This window comes from Ursus arctos, unplaced genomic scaffold, assembly GCF_023065955.2.
Source record: "Ursus arctos isolate Adak ecotype North America unplaced genomic scaffold, UrsArc2.0 scaffold_14, whole genome shotgun sequence".
Lineage (NCBI taxonomy): Eukaryota > Metazoa > Chordata > Mammalia > Carnivora > Ursidae > Ursus > Ursus arctos.
Window position 1 is genome coordinate 63,660,663 of NW_026622808.1, and position 16,508 is coordinate 63,677,170.

A 16,508-nucleotide genomic window follows, 5' to 3' on the forward strand; every position below is an offset into this window, starting at 1 on the left:
GAAAGCCTGGCTTCAGTACCTTATTGACAGGTTGATGGCACTGCTCCTACTCACAGAGCACTTACTGTGTATCAAGCTAGGTACAGACATTTTACTGGCTTTTCACTGAATTCCTCACCCAACCCCGTGAGAAGAAACCATGGTGATCTACACTTTTCAGATAAGGAAACTCGGACTCTGTAAGGGTGGGTACCTGCCCAAGGTTATCAAGATGCAATCTGAATCCAGGTAGTTATGAGTCTGTGCCACTAATTTCCGTGATATACTATGCCCTATCTTCCTGATGCTTTTCCGTTCTACTCCTCCTGGGTTCTGCAAAGCCCCTGAGCTCCAAACATCCCATTCTTACAATGTTAATGTTCTCTGTGCCTCCCAGCTTCTCCTTGTCTCACTCCCCCCCATCTTTGTCGCTTCTCTTTGCCCCTGACAGTGGTTAAGAATGTGGGCTGGTAAGCCAGACATACCTGGGTTCAAGCCCAGCCTTTAGCATTCTCTATTTATGTAGCTCTGAACATATTACTTAACCTTCCTGAGTCTCTGTTTTTCCATCTACAAAATGGGGACAAAAGAAATCTGAGTCTGTTTCCCCATAAGAAGTCCGAATCTGTAAAATGGGGATCACAATAGTACCTACCTCCCCGGGATGTTCTGAGGATTAAGAGAGGATGCTCGTCAAGAGCCCAGTTCAGTGCCTGGCACAGAAGTGCGCCTGTGTAATGGCTGGCCCTTCCCGTGGGTCGCCCCAGGGACTTGCCTTCAGGGTCCCCGTCCTCTAGGGACCCCCTAACGCGGCCCCCGCCCCCTCTACCTCCTCACTGCAGCCTCCTGCTGCCTTCTACGGCCCCCAGGCCACGGAGGGGGCGGGGAGTTCCGGTTGGTGGGAGCAACCGCCCCGGAACTGGCTAGAGGCAGGCCCCCTGCAGAGGACGCGGGGGTGGGAGACGCGAGGGAGAGCCCAATATGGCTTGGGGGGAAGGGTTTACAGGCCGCGAGCGAGCCCACTGCAGGTGGCGGCGGGCGGGGGGGATATGCCTCAGACCTACTCTGGGGAACAGCCCGAGGCTGGGGGCGGGGCTCGACAACCGATTTCTCAGCCCGGCGGTTAGTCCCGCCGAGCCCCAGGGGCTGCAAGTAGGAGGGGCCCAGAGAAAGGATAGGGGCGCAGAACCGGAAGAAACGAAGGGCTCCTCCGCCTCGCCTTGTCCTAATATGGTGCCCAACCTGAGGCCGGGCTGCACCATTGCCTGACTATGGGGAAAGACCGCGGCAAAGACGACGGGAAGGCCAAAGTCGCAGGAGAGAGCTGCGTGGATAACGGGATAAGCCTGAGTATCGATTTGAAACTTCAGGAGTCTAAAAATGTCAAGACAGTCCTAGCGGGGAAATTTCCAAAGGACCAAGTGTTCCTAGGCTCCCCCTTCTCCGCTCGGATCATAGATGGTACCGTCCGGAAGTCCGGGCGGAGACTGAGGCTGAGCTTCTCGCGAAAGGGCAGGCGTCGCGGGGCTGGCCACTTCCGCACTTCCGCTTTCCGGCACAGCCAGCGCCCGCGATGGTAAGAGAACCGGGCCCTGGGCCAGGGACCCCCGCTGTTTTGCCTCAAAGCTGTGGGTCTGGGGGAGATGCGGCTTTGCAGCGGAGAGGCCCGGGGCTGAGGGCTGCTGCGGGATGCGGGGGCGGGAGGAGGCTGGGAGAGAGAGGGCGGGGCGGGAGCCGAAGTGAGGAAGGGGCGAGCGGGGGACGCCCTCTTAAGAAGGAGGCCTTGCTGCTTCATGGTTTGGCTTTCGATCCAGGTGGGGAGTTGTGAGGCATAGATTACTCCGGAAGTGGGACCTCCTAGGCTGGTGGTAGCGGCTTGAAGGCACTTAGTAGGCCTCATTGCCCGTAGTAGGGCCGCTGAGGAACATAGTAAGATCACCTCACCCAGAGCAGAACTTCCCTATACAAGTGCACTGTCTTGTCCTCTCCTGCCCGCTTGACCCGTTTCCCAGAGGAAGCATTTGCACTTTATTATCCCACTCTTCTCCTTACTCCCTGCCTTGCTTCTACCCCACAGAAGGCTCTCTTTCATGCTGCCACCACCCAGACCTCTTCCTGGTCAGAATTCAACCGCGTTAACCTTAACCATAGTACGTGAGCTCTGATACTACTGATCCCTCCCTTCCTGGAAATCCTCCCATTTGATAAGTGTGGGTGTTCCTGGGAGTCGAGGCTTGGGCTTACCACCTTCCTCTTTACATTTTTCCTAGTGGTACCTGTCTAGTCCCAGCTTTGAATCTTGTGTTTTGGTGGCTCTCGAATCTGTCTTCCTAGCTCTCTTAAGGTTTGCCTGGATATCTCGAAGACACCTTCAGATTAGACCTCCAGATCAAAAATCCATTTTCTCTCTTAAACTCGCTTTGCTTTTTATATTGTTTATCCTGGCTTTGTGTCTTCTTACCTCAGCTAGAAGCCTGGATTTTCTCTTTTTTTTAATTGAGGCTGTGCCTCTTGGATATTTTAAAAGTCAACTTCATCGCGGTATTATAGGAGAATGCATTTTATTTGTGAAAGGGCAGGTGTCATAGGGCTTGTCACCTAAAAATCACCCATTTTAGGTTTATCATCTATGGATTTTGACAAAATAACGTAACCACTACCACAACCAAGATAACAGAATGTTTCTTCAAAAAGTTCCCTGAAGTCCCTCTGTTATCAGTCCTGTCTTCTCCCCATTCCAGGCAACCACTGATTTTTTTTCCTCCTGTAGTTTTGTCTTTTCTATATTGTCATATAAATGGAATTCTTCAGAGTAGGCCTTTTGATGTGGCTTCTTAAAAAGTTGTTTATTTCCTTATATATTTTTGTATTTTCTACACCCATCATGGGGCTCAAACCCACGATCTTGAGATCAAGAGTCACAGGCTCTTCAGACTGAACCAGCCAGGCACCCCAGTGTGGCTTCTTAACCATAATGCATTTGAGATTCATCCATGTTGAGTGTATCACTAGTTATTCCTTTTTATTGCTGAATAGTATTTCATCCTATGGGTGAACCACAGCTTGTTGGGAGGTGTTTTTTTATTCCATTCTCTATGACTTAACAACAGTCCAACTCTTGTGATACCCTCTGCTTGTCCTCTCCGCTGCCCCAGGCTCTCATCATCGTTCCTTGAATAACCCTCTTGGCCTTGGTCTCACTTCCCTCTCCAGTCCATTCTCTACAGAACCACCGTGCAAACTGGTGAAGTCATATAACTTCCTCCTCAGAAAGTCCCAACAGTTCCTTACTACCTTAAAAGAAAAGCTAAAGTTAACAGCCTGCCATTTGAGATTACCCATGAATAGCTAGGCTACCATTGCAGCCTCATCTGCTGAATCTAAAATGCTTTCTGTATACAGCAACACTTCTTATCACTACTTCTGGAACTCTTAATGCTTTTTTGCCTTGTTCCAACCTTCGTTATGGCATATGTTAGGTACTGAGCTAGGTGCAGGTTATGTATATTTGAATAAAGAGGCATGGTCTATTGCCCATGAAGCTTACAGTCTAGTGAAGAAGAAATCACTTTACTAAAGAAATACGAAGGATGTGTCATTGTAAATTATAATAAACGCTATGAAGGGGGAAGTCAAGAATGGCCTCTCTGAGGAAGGAAGGGGCCTTCCCTGAATAAGTCAAGGTCTGAGGGATGACTTGGGTCAAGAGAGGGAAGAAAAGCCTGTAGATAGATGGATCAGCATGTGTAAAGGCCTGAGGTGAGAAAGAACTTAGTTAATACAAAGAACTGAAGATAAATCAGTGTAGGTAGAAGCTGATCCCTCTACTGGGAATGTCCTTAGTTTACTTTTTCTTACTGTAAAGTCCTCCTAATCCTATTTTCTTCTTTGCCTCCAAACCAATTTCTTCAGGAGATATAATTTGTAAACCAAATTCTGTCCCATTTCATTCTCCTTTATATCATAGTTATTTTTTTATGTTCTCTACCCAGTTGAGCTATTTAAAGGTAGAGATGGTCTTTAAAATCTTAGCATTTAGATCAGTGCCTAGCACAGAATAGACTTATATCCATTGTTGGCTCCAAAGACAGATTTGAGAACAGTCGTCACCTGTAGGTCTTTAGACCAGAATTTTTCAACCTCACCACTATTTGGGGTTGAATAATTTCTTTTCTTTTCTTTTCTTTCTTACTGGATTTATTTTACAGAGAGCAAGTACGCACAAATAGGGGGAGGGGCAGAGGAAGAGGGAGAGAATCAAGCAGACTCCGCGCTGAGCATGCAGCCTGATGCGGGGCTAGTTCCCACGACTCAGATCATGACCCAATCCAAAATAAAGAGTCAGACACTTAACTGACTGAGCCACCCAGGCACCCCTGAATAATTCTTTTCGGTGCATTGTAGGATGTTTAGCAGTATGCTGGGCCTCTACTCGATGCCAGTAGCACTCCCACCCCATCCCAAGTCCTGTCAGTGAAAAATGTCCCTGCATGCTGAATATCCCCTGGCAGGAAAAATGGTCCCCTGTTGAGAACCACTGCTCTAGACTTAGAATAAAAGGCACCTTGAATGCCTAGTCTGTTTTGTTCACTGTGGTATCAGAGCCAGGTACTCTCAGTACTGCCTGGCTTCTGTGTAGCTGGAGTAGGGGGCCAGTGGGTTTGCTAAGACAGATTCTGATTCTCCCTTGGGTTTTTTCCTACAGACTGCCACTCTCCGCCCCTACCTGAGTGCCGTGCGGGCCACACTGCAGGCTGCCCTCTGCCTGGAGAATTTTTCTTCCCAGGTTGTGGAACGACACAACAAGCCGGAAGTAGAAGTCAGGTAGGGAAGAGAAAGGTCAGGGTGGGGGTGATGGGTTCAGCCCCTGGAGGCTGCCACAAATTTCCATCCTGGAGTTGTCAAGACAACTATAGTTCACGTATTTTGTCTTATTGCCCGATGAGCAATGGTTCCCAATTTGCAGTTCCAAAAATAGGGTCAGTGGGTTGGCAGGACAAAACCCAGGGGAGAAGCTAAACTCTGGAGCCAAGATTGCTTGACACAAGGTGTGATTTCTCAGAATAAGGCTGTTCATTAAGTATCTCCTGTGTCATTATTGAACCCAGTTTAAGGAGAGAGTGGAGCATTTTGTTAGATGCCATCTCTGTCCTCTTGTAATTTAAAGATCAAAGAATGTTTTTTCCCTGCCAACCTGGACTCTCTCATTCCTTACTCCAAATTTTCCATGCTTTGGGTTATTTTCTCTTATCTAGCTTACATTTTGTTAAATTATTCTGTTCTCCTTTAAAGTTTAATCTGAGACACATATAACTGAGATAAAGAGTATTACCACACCGTGTTGAAATGATTTGAATTTAAAAATATGAGATGTTAGCATGTTTCTTGTTGCTCTACTTAACATACATGATTTCCGCTGGGTGTTTTAATTACCATTACAAATACCTAGAGATTCAGAGGCATCAGAATGGGAACTGAGCTGAGATGGGTCTTAATACTGAATAAGTGAATCATTCTGGATTGATAATTAAAGGAGGGCAAACTCTGTTTGATTTTAGCTTGTCCTTATCCCTAAGGCAGCCTCTCTCTTCTCATTCTCTAAATGGTATATGGGTTTGCCTGTAGTTATTAAAATAAGAGCTATCATTTGTAAAGCTCCTACCATGTACCAGGCACTCTATTAGACAATTGACCCTTTTTGATCTCTCTCAATCCTTGCCAGTGAAATAGGAATGAGTCATTTTACAGATGAGGAAATTGAGATTCCAACAGGGTAACTTGTCCAAGGAAAGTAACAGAGGAGGCTGGATTTCAAAACCTTATCGCCCTGACTCCAGAGCCTTGCTCCTTCTGTTGGAGAACACGCTCGCTGGCCCCCATCTTGGAGCACCCTACTTGTGAGTCTCCTATTCCTTGGACTCTATGGTCTCAGATAGAGATTCCAGGGCCTGCTGTGGGGCCTCCCTGACCATTCTGTTCCTCTTTAGTACAGAGGCCTCTGTGACATTGTGTTTTCAGGAGTAGCAAAGAGCTCCTGTTACAACCTGTGACCATCAGCAGGAATGAGAAGGAAAAGGTTCTGATTGAGGGCTCCATCAACTCTGTCCGGGTCAGCATTGCTGTGAAACAGGTGAGCTCACCACTGAGCCCCTGCCTCCTCAGGAGGCCAGGGATCCTCGTCCGGGAGATCGTCATGCCAGATTCAAGGTGCAAGGAAACCCACGCTCTATTTCCTTGACTGTACCTAGGGAATGATTTGCCAGATTCAGCAGGTCAGTAGAGTAGAGAGAGCTACTCTATCTTGTGGGCCTTGCTCTAGATTAGAAGTCGGGAAAAGTAGCAGCCAAGGCTGTGGCCGTTTTGGTGTCAGGTCAAAGAAGCACTTATAAGGAAGGGAGAGTAAGTCCAGTTCGGAAAAATAAATTGTACCAGTACCAATTTGATAACTATAAACTTTGAAAAAGAGATTTACGGTAAAAAAGTGTAATTTCTTAGGTGACGTTGATACTCCCACCACTCATATAACGTTGACATATTTATGTACCACCTGGACAGTTACTTGTTTAATGGATTTCCTTAAATTGACTTATTTTCTTTTTCTTAAATTTGTTTGAAAAAGAAACCTTATGCCATAGTGGAAAAACACTATCACTTGTCAGATAGGGAGAACTCTAAAAAAGTAATTGCAGTGAAAGAAAACAAGCTGTTATTTAGACTAGGCCCTGTTTCCTACAGAAAGCTCTATCCTTGGGGACTGCTTTGTTAAAAAGGGAGATTGATAAGTGTTGGGAGGTGTTAAGGGCATACATACCACCACCTAGCTGCAAAGTTCTTTCCTTAGAAATAATGAGAATTCAGCAGGGAAAAACTTTGGGGATCGTTCATTGTTACTAAAGCAGAGACCACCTAAGTTTATCTCGGATAACTTCGGATGGTATATATATCATAGACTGGGAAACACAGCACTAGTGAAATGGGAAAGGAAAAGACAGCCTTGAATGTAGATATGGACTCTGGAAGGAGCGGATAAAAAACTTGGGTTTGCCAGAATTACCTCTCTGGAATGAGCGAAAATCAGATCATGATAATGCCCTGCTGAGTTGAAGAGGCTCTAATGTTGTAGACATTCAGTTGGCAACCAGATGCCCCATGATTCAGGCAGCGATTGCTCCCAATGCGAAACCCCACTACCTGCAGCAAGTCTGGGGGAAATTGAGGTCAGACCAGGCTACAGGTTTTTGTTGGTCTATGATGTCAGATTTAGGGAGCCCTGTTTATCTTTCCTACTAGGCTGATGAGATTGAGAAGATTTTATGCCACAAGTTCATGCGCTTCATGATGATGCGAGCAGAGAACTTTTTTATCCTTCGAAGGAAACCAGTAGAGGTGAGACCATGTGATCCACATGTTCATAATACACAAGATTCTTCCACCGAGTCTACTCCCATTGGCTTGGGATTGTTTGTAGAATCAGGATTGCTGCTGCTCCAGCTGTAGGACACCCACTGCCTGAGTTGAGAGTTGGCCTTCATTTCAGCTGGAGTGAGAATAAGGGGGATCAGAAGCTTAGGAAAGTTGGGTCTGCCTCAACTGTGGAAAAGGCAAAAAATATGAGTTGTGTTGCTCATCTTCCAGAGCCTAGAGTCTAATGGCAGAAAGGGCACAATGAATCAAATCCTTTCTACGCTCCATCACCAACCAAATCATTGTCTCTCAAGGCCACAGTTGACATTGGCTCAGTTGTTGCCTGACTTTGTACTTGAGTCCTCTCCACACACTCCCTGCCAAATCAACTTAAAATATTCCCAGTGACCGAGCAACTACTGTGCAGAGCAGCATGCACCATCAGATGGTGTTGGCCAGGTCGTCCTCATCCTGAGCTAAAGTCATTCTTCCCGGTCCTAGATCTAGCCTCTGGGGCCACCGAGAACAAATATTACTCTTCCACACACAACCCAATCCCATCCTTCTCCCACAGCATCTCTTCTCCCCGTTTCATTAGATTCTTCTGTAACAAGATTTCAAGTTCCTTTGCTCTCCCATGACTCATTCAGAATGCAGCTGTTTTATCACAGATAGTTTTCCAGAGATGCCTGACAGACACAAAATTCTCAACCTGGGTCAGTTACTTGGACCCAGCATAGACACCGTAGCAGAGCAGGCAGGCTGCTGCCTGAAGGTCATGAGACTTGGGAGTAGATCATGACTAGCAGGAAGCATGTAGCTGAGTGACCCTAGAGGACATGGCCAACTAAGTGCCTTGGGATGCTAATTCTCTCATGTTTCTTTTTCTCCTCTCTACTGTCTTCCTTCTCCAGGGATATGACATCAGTTTTCTGATCACCAACTTCCACACAGAACAGATGTACAAACACAAGTTGGTGGACTTTGTGATCCACTTTATGGAGGAGATTGACAAGGAGATCAGTGAGATGAAGCTGTCGGTCAATGCTCGTGCACGCATCGTGGCCGAGGAATTCCTCAAGAATGTAAGTGGGGGCCTTCCTGGTGTCCCTCCAAAGGTAGGAGGAACCGTGGGTTGAGAACTTAGCATCTGGTGGTAAAGTGGTGCCAGCAGTGTGAATATTTCCTGAGGCCTATAGGCCCTTTCTGGTGGGTGGCACAATAGCCAGGGGCCTTGGGGCTGGAGGACCTGGGGGTCATCTTTGGGACCTGCAGGGCATTTTCTGTATTTGTGTGCCTCGAGGACACCTCCCTTAGTCTCTCATGGGGACTTAGATGCTCCTTTCTACATCTCAAAGTGTATACAGTCTTCCCTGTATGTAGCTCAAACCCCAAGTGAGGCAAGTTAAACCTAATTGGGAATTTTCCAAGAATATAGGACAGTTAGTATAATTCTACTTCTCAAACAGATTTGAATGTTCTCAGCGTCTGTTTCTCAGGCTTAAAGTCATGATACTTTCAACCCGTTTTCCATTTCTTTGATGGCTTCAGTCCTCCAGATCCCTCTTTGGTTGTTTGTGTTCCCAACTGAAAGGACTGCAGCCCTCTGAAGAGGAGGGATTGTTTACACTGATGAGCTGATGACACAGTTCTTATTTAGATATTCAGGACATGCTTTCTTTTTTTTTCTTCTTCTTCCAAACAGTCTTTGGTTTGTTGACATGTTCTGCTTAGAGTTAACTATAATCCCTAGATGGTAGACTTAGTGTTTACTCCTACCAGTGCATACAGATCCAGCCCAGAAGGAACTTAGATTCCTAAAAATGGAAATTACGCCTTCTTCCCCTGGGCTTTAATTATACTGAGGGCCATCAGTGTACAAAGTAGCTTTACTGTGCACGCAGGGTAGTGTGCTTGTTCAGATCACACAGGCTGTGGGGTCACCACCTGTGTGTGCATCCAGCTTCACTGCCTACTTGGGCATGTTACTGAATCTCTTGACGAAGCCTCAGTTTCCTCAGCTGTGAAGAGACAATTAATGTTACCTTTTAGTACAGGTGGGCATTAAATGAGATGTATACAGAGCAGATCACCTGGTACGTAGTAAGCTTTCCAGGTATTGTAGCACCAATGCTTTATGGCCAAGCACTAGGAGGCCTCTACATTCAACTGCAAAAGAAAATAAAAATAGTTCTTGTCCTGATTTAATATTGGCTCATTCAGCAGTCATTTAATTATGGTAACTGCATTTCTTTCTTTTTTTTTATTTAAATTCAATTAACCAACATGTAGTACACTATTAGTTTCAGATGGTAAGTGCATTTCTATAATTACACAGCTAAGCACATTTATATATCTCATTCAATCCCTGAAACAATCTTTGAGTCATCTGTTATCGCTATTTTATGGGTGAGTGAACTGGGCTCTGGAAGTCAAGTCACCTATCCAAGGGCCCTCAGCCAGTAAGAGGAGGAACTGGGACTTAGAGCTTGGTTTTCAGATTCAAAGATCAAGGTAGTACCATAGCATTTGGCAAGAGTCACATACTCAGGTGCGTGCACAGCTCAGGCAGGTAATGCGTGTGAGTGAAGTGGGCTTTTGGGGACCTGGTAAGCACATGGCTCATCTGAAGAGGATCACTACCCTAGAGCTCCCGCCCGTTACAGTTTCATCTTCCAAAGAGTCCCCAAATCTGGATTTGTATGCGACATCTCTTACATTTTCAGAGTTGGCAATGAATTCGTATTTTTTAAAATACTTTTTGGACCACATAGCGCTCATTATCGGGCTGGGTTCAGTGTGTGGGCCATTGGTCCACAATCTCTGATCTGTAAAGTGTGTCGGGCTGTTCTGGGCACCATGATGGATCCTTGAGGGCAGAAAATATTTCCAAGGGCCTGTTACGGTTGGAGAACCACCCAGAGCTTGACACAAAGTACCAGATCCTGGGTCCTTCTGCTCTTGGCCCCCTAGTCCCCAGGCCCTTGCACGTGAACCCCCATCTCTAAAGAAGGCGACCTCTGTTCAAGCAAGGTACTGCGACAGAGCTTTATAGCATCCTCTGTGACGCGCTTAAGGGGAGCTGTGGAAAAGCTCACTTCCCCCTTAAATTTTTCTGTCTTGTCTAGAGTGCTAGGTTTAAGGCTAGTGCCCTGAAGCTCACTGCTGAATGCAGGCTGAATTAGAAAGAGGGTGCCCACAAGGTGTGCTGGGACCCAACCTATCCCTCAGAAATCTGTGGCAGCTCTCAGATAGCTCACTTCCCCAGAGCAGGCCTGCCAGGATACAGTAATAACTACCATTCACTGCCTCTTGGTTCTTTTGACAGTTTTAAACCATCTGGCTGGATCTCAAGGCCTTCCCCCTCAGGCTCCCCTGTGTCTCTGCGAAGGCATCCTGGAGTTACTCCCCAGAGCGGCGGCGGCGGCGGCAGCAGCAGCGGCAGCAGCGGCAGAGGGGGGAGCTGGGTAGGGGTGGGCATTAGATGCGGGAGGTGGGTGGTATGCTTGCTAGCTGGGCAACAAAGCAGCAGTGGACCTGCCCCAAGGCCACACGTGCCTGGTCAGGCTGGCTTCTGATGTTCAGTCCCCTGGGCTGGGACAGATTTTTTTTAACGTCTTGAAACTTAAATTCTGTGCTTGTAGGAGACTCTAACGTTTTTGTCTTTTTTTTTTTTTTTTTTCTTCACAAAACAACCTCCACCTCTAGTGGCTATGACTGGTCCCAGTGATTGTACCATATTGGTCGCTGTGGGTCTGGGCGGGCCTGGAGCCAGAAGACGACTATTGTGTGTGTGTGTGTGTGTGTGTGTGTGTGTGTGTTTTCCCCCTCCCCCAAGAAGCCCCAGGTGGGGAGAATGGGAGGGAAGGAGGAACGAGTCAGACTCCAGTTCCTTTCCCTTGCCCTCTTACTCCTGAGCCCAGTAGGAGTTGTTGGAATTCTCTGCCAGCTTCCTTAAACTCTGCCTGAAGATAGCCACCCAGCACTGGTTGGGGACAAGGGCTGAATTGGCCATCAGCCATGCCTCAGAGCTGGGTGCTGAAAGCCAGGCATCTCTGACTACAAGGGCCACTTTATGCCCTCCCAGCTGAGAGGGGCCACTGTTTTGCCTTGTCTGTCAGTGCAGTGCCTGTGCTATAGGTGGAGGGGTGAGTCCCAGAGCTTCCTGAGCTGGGGCTCTTCTGCCTGCTCTGGCTCCTCTGCTCCCACGCTCGCTGTATGTTTTCTTATTCTGGTGGATCCCGCCTCCTCCCCTGATTAAAGTCTCTTCTTGCCCCTTTGGGGCTGCATGAGGTCTGTGCGCTGTGTATATGAAAGGAGGGGAGTGGTGGCGTTTTTTCTTCCCAAAACCATGTAGCTGGTACTTGGGCCTGGGGGTCCCCATCAGAGGTAGTCTCCTGATTGGTTTCTGATGTTATCTGTGCCAAGGGCCCTGACCCAGAGGCCCCCATTACAGTCCAAGCACCATTCATTTCTGAAACTGCTCTGTGTGCCATTTACAGGGCTTTGGTTCTTTTCACATAATGAGCTTATTTGGGCTAAACGGTAACCTCAGAAGTAATGGCTAAGGAAAGTGTGGTTCCTTGAGATGTAGGCAGCTTGCCCCACAACTCCCAGGTAGTGAGCAAGAAGGTAGACATCAAATCTAAGGCTTCTGCCTCTGTAATCCCTAGCCACATGTGGCTATTTAAATTATTAAAGTTAAATAAAGCTTAAAATTCACCTCATTCCCACCCAGAGACATTTCAGATGCTCAATAACTACAAATGACTAATTCCTACCATGTCAGTACATACATAGAACATTTCCATCATTGGAGAAAGTTCTGTCGGACAAGACTACACCTTGGTGACTCCTTGAAGTTAAAAGAATGAACCAAACACTTGTGCTCTAGTCCTGAGTCTCGAGGCTGTGTTTGCATGAGTTCCTTATATTCTGTGCTTCAGTTTCTTAATCTATAAAGTGGAGATAATGTAAACAGGCCAACACAGTACCTGTGGTATAGGTACCGAATAAACAGCTGATCTTTTTACCAGCCCAGTATCTAAACTGATAATTTTCATTGCGCTAGGCTTGGGGAGGGGGAGTGACCTTATTCCTGTCTTGGAGAGACTTGGGGGTGGGTAGTGAAAGCTTGGTGTGTGAATAGGTGCAACTGAAGTGTTTCATGTTTACGGACGGATTCTGTTGTAGTCTGCCTCTGCCCCCCCCCCCCCCGGGAAGTATATTTATGGAAGTCGGTGTCAGGAAAAGTTTCAGCCTTTGAGCTGAGGTTTCAAAAGGTTCTTCCAGATCACCAAAGAAGTCTCTTGAGGTGGAGGACAAGGTAATGTTAAAGGGAAGAGAGGTTGGGGGTGGGGACACCTTGGACAGCTAGCATCCCCTTTATGACATTACCTCTGTGACCTCCTCCTGCCTTACAGAATTAGGTGTGCCCTCTGGGGCACATGGCTATGTTTTAGCTTTGCAGTGAATGTTAAGGGTGCTCACAGTGAAGCCGGAGGTTCAAGAGTATGGCAGCTGCTCGCTCAACCCTCACAGGACAGCATTGTCTGGGTGAGCCAGCTGTTTGTCACAGATCCATCTCCCAGGATCCAGAGCCCCTAAAACCAGATTTGCAGGCTGATGAGAAAGAACAGACTGGGTGGTTGCCAATCAGCCTGCCCTCTTCTGGGGGCATGCCTTTTGGGAAACCCAGTCTCCAACTAAGGGGGGTTGAGAAGAGTGATCTCAGGTTGAGGGCCCGCCTTCACTGTACCGGCAGGTCTACCTGGTAACTAAATAGTGCTGGGTTCTTGGACCAGAGGACTCTCTTCCTGCACTCTGCTTGAATGAGCACTGCTGGAATTGGCACCTCAGATTGCTCCTTTGTTACTTCTATGAGTAAATAGGTCATTCATCTGAATGATAATGTATACGTATGTTAAATAATGCTTATGTTGAAGAATGGGATTTTGCAGTCAGACCTGAGTTCCGGTGCTGGCTCTGCTGTGTGATTTTAGGTGAATTAACATTTTGGAGACTTAATTATGTCGCTTATGACTTTGGAGGATCCTTTCCCACTACCTCCAAAAAGGTTACTTAGTTTTTACAGTCTTGAGGGCTGCGCCTAACTGTTCTATTACATTTTTTCTGCAGTTGATTCAAACGATGACCTGTTTTTCTATTTCCAAGTTGTGGAGGGTGGCACAGCACTCTACTTTCTCATTGTTTCCCCCATATATTGCCCTGGTTTTCAGATCAATCCCCAAGGACCTTACCCTAGGTCCATCCACCACGCCCTGCAGCAGGTCCCACCTCAGCAGGCTCCAGCCACACTGGCTACCTTTTAGTTCCAGGGAAAGGTTCTTACCCTTCTCTGGTGTTGCTGAGACTTTCCTGTCTGGAATGCTATTCCTACCCCTTTTCTCTAACTCACTCCTGACCTCCTTGCATAGGCTTCAGCTTAAATGTCACCTCTTCAGAAAGGACATCCTTTTCTTGTCTAAAGTATGTCCCCTTCCTGGTTTCAGTTTGTAGCTTGTTCACTGTCCTTACCATACCTACAGCTGTTTTATTCCTTTGTTGCTTGCTTTTTTGTTTCCCCTCCACTGGGCTGTAAGCTACGTGAGGTCAGGGATCATCTCTAGCTGCTGCTTCCAGTCTCCAGCACCTAGCCCACTGCCTAGCATGGTTGCTTTCCTAAGTACTGTGGAATGACTCAAGCCACAGGAACCACGACACTGAAAATAACTGGCAGCACGGTGTTCTGCGCTTCCACCTTCTGTCCCCCCACGCTTAGCGGTCCGGATTTCAGCCCGCAGGAGGGAACACCCGAACCCACTGTCCGAGTCCTGATTGTGCCAGGGGAATGGTTTCTAGGGCGACAGCAAACAGGGGGTGGGGCCTCGGAACGGAGAGCCCTGCTCCCCTGAGAGGTGGAGGCGCGCAGAGGGGAGGCGGGCTCTCACGCGCTGGGAGGGGGCGCGCGGCGAGGGGCGCATGCAGGGCCCTGGAGCGGCGCTGCTCCTGAGCGCGGGGGAGCTGGGGGTCGCGCACCAGGGCTCCGCCGCCTGGTACTGCCAAGAGGGCGGCTGCACCAGTTCCCCCGCCCCATGGCCCTGGGCGTGCCACTCCGAGTTCCGGCCTCCCGAGACGCAACCTTGGCCCGGGCCCGCCTCCGCCTGTCCCGAGGGGGTTCGCGCAGGCGGCAAACGCTGGGCTTGTAGTTCCGCCTCTGCGTGCCGCCTAGGCCACGCCTTCGAGTCGCTGGCCGAAGGCACCCACGCCCAGAGCGCCGCGGATCTCCGCCCCCTCGGGTCCCCGCACACTCCGGCTCCGGATGATGCCCAGTTGCCGGACGGTGAGGCCCGTTTCGGCCCGCCCATCGTGGCCGGGGGTGGTTGCAAGGACGAGAAGACTTGGGGTGGAGGGATTGAGGGTTCGGGAGGTGTGGGCATCCGGATGAAGGGTGTTGAAAGGAGTGTGGGCGTCAGAGGCCGGGAGAGACGGTAGGCTGAGCCTCCAGCCTGCCCCATCCCTACTCTGCATCTTTCTGCAGGTTCGCTTGCCCTCTGGCGAGGATTCTCCAAGCCATCTCACCACATGGGCCGGCTCAGAAACGCCAGGATCCACGTGGAGAGAGCTGTCAAGGTCGGAGGGGTCTGGGGGTGTCTTGAAAGGGCCCTCAGAGTGGCTTAGCCTCCCTCCCTGAACTGTCTTCTTATATCCTTTAAAAACAAACGAACAAAACCAAAAACCGTGATCCCACACCCATCTTAAAATATTCCCAATTTTTCAGTACCCTTTTGTGGCGGAATTGTCTGACTTCTTTACCTGGCATTCACCCCTTCAGCTCTTACCACTCTGGTTCCTTGCCTTTCCGCATTCCCATCAGGAACCACTCTAGTCAAGGTCACTCATGACCTCCAAGGAGGCAAATCCAGCAGCCTCTTTTTGTCCTAATCTTGGTCTGGTACCTCCTGTTATTCTACACTACTGCCCCGCATACCCTGCCCCCTTGGCTGTCTGTACACCCCTAGTTTTTCTTCCTCCCTCCCTGGCTGCTGCATTACAGTTGCCTTTGAAGGCTCCTTGGAGCTTTCCTGGTTCCTTGGATTCCTCCCCACACCTATCTCCTCGACTGTGAGTCCAGTAAATGTGCTGCGCCCTCTAGGTGCCCTTTCAAGCCCAGCCTCTCCTCTGACTCCACACTTCTTAGATCCAGCCCCCTACTTGACGTCTCCACCTAGAGAGAACTTAGAAGCATTTCAAACCCATGCCCCAAACTATACTCTTGATTTTCCTGCCTAAACCTGTCGTTCTCCCTAATCTCCTGTCTTCCTCATTGACCAGTTACTCAAGCCAGAAATATGATCTTTCTGTTCGTTCACCCACACATCTAGACAACCATGATTTTTTTTTTTAAATAAGTTCTGTGCCCAGTATGGGGCTTGAACTCATAATCCCAAGATCAAGAGTTGCATACAGTATTGACTGAGCCAGCTAGGTACAGGGTCACCACACATCTAATCCCATCAGCAAAACCAGTCACCTCTGTTTCCAAAATAGGTCTCTACTCTGTCACATTCTCCACATTTTCACCCTCATTTTAGCTATTGTGATTTTTCTCCTGCACAGACCACAACGGCATTTTATTTTATTTATTTTATTTTATTTTTATAACAGCTTTCTAACTGGTCTCCCTGCTTCCCTCACCGGCCCCTTCATCTGTTCTCTGTATAGCAGCAAGCGAAACTTATAAAGCGTCCAGTCATATCAAGCCCTCACTTTGTCTTTATTGCTTCATGCTACTCTTAATATAAAATCCAAGTATGTTCAAGGCCTGCAGGGCCTTCCACAGTCTAGTCGCTACCAGCTTCCTCAGGAGCTCTCCCCTCATTTTTCACACCCCATTCTCCCTGGCTTTCTTCCGGTTTCTTCTGACCTCTCTCCAACCTCAAGACCTTTGCACATGCTTTTCCCTCTTCCTGAACTGCCATTTGCCTAGCTCTGTACGCTCATGGCTCCTTCTTACCCTTCCCGTGTATGTATTTTTGGTCTCTCTGAGTCCCCCTTAAATACCCAGTTTTGGGAGCCAGCCAACCCAAATCTTTGCTCTTTCGCTTAATCACTGTGTAGCCAAA

The 16,508-nt window shown here is 48.2% G+C and overlaps 3 protein-coding genes across 11 annotated transcripts in view; 2 read left to right on the forward strand and 1 right to left on the reverse strand.

Annotated features, from left to right (window-relative positions):
- The window catches only part of TADA3 (transcriptional adaptor 3), a 20,174-nt gene extending 18,717 nt beyond the window's left edge, over positions 1–1,457 (reverse strand). Inside the window, exon 1 of one of the 3 annotated variants that reach the window (XM_026501327.4) lies at positions 635–1,218. The gene's annotated coding sequence lies outside the window, so the exon portion shown is untranslated. Of the gene's footprint in view, positions 1–634 lie in introns of all 3 variants that reach the window. The other 2 variants (XM_026501325.4, XM_026501326.4) reach the window with 2 other exon arrangements.
- ARPC4 (actin related protein 2/3 complex subunit 4) lies at positions 1,372–12,418 on the forward strand. 2 transcript variants are annotated; one of them, XM_026501330.4, is made up of 6 exons: positions 1,448–1,555; positions 4,685–4,803; positions 5,998–6,109; positions 7,270–7,365; positions 8,298–8,468; positions 10,712–12,418. In XM_026501330.4, exons 1-6 carry the CDS (start codon positions 1,553–1,555, stop codon positions 10,715–10,717), a joined length of 507 nt encoding a protein of 168 aa, XP_026357115.1. In that variant the 5' UTR covers positions 1,448–1,552; the 3' UTR covers positions 10,718–12,418. The 2 variants fall into 2 exon arrangements, with proteins under 2 accessions (XP_057167906.1, XP_026357115.1); XM_057311923.1 differs by having other exon boundaries at positions 1,372–1,555; positions 8,298–12,418.
- An 83-nt stretch (positions 12,419–12,501) lies between these two features.
- The window catches only part of TTLL3 (tubulin tyrosine ligase like 3), a 29,164-nt gene continuing 25,157 nt past the window's right edge, over positions 12,502–16,508 (forward strand). For all 6 annotated transcript variants that reach the window (XM_057311919.1, XM_057311921.1, XM_057311920.1 and 3 more), the window contains exons 1-2: positions 12,502–14,725; positions 14,924–15,015. In XM_057311919.1, the coding sequence (XP_057167902.1) occupies positions 14,365–14,725; positions 14,924–15,015 (453 nt within the window). In that variant the 5' untranslated portion in view covers positions 12,502–14,364. The remainder of the gene's footprint in view (positions 14,726–14,923; positions 15,016–16,508) is intronic.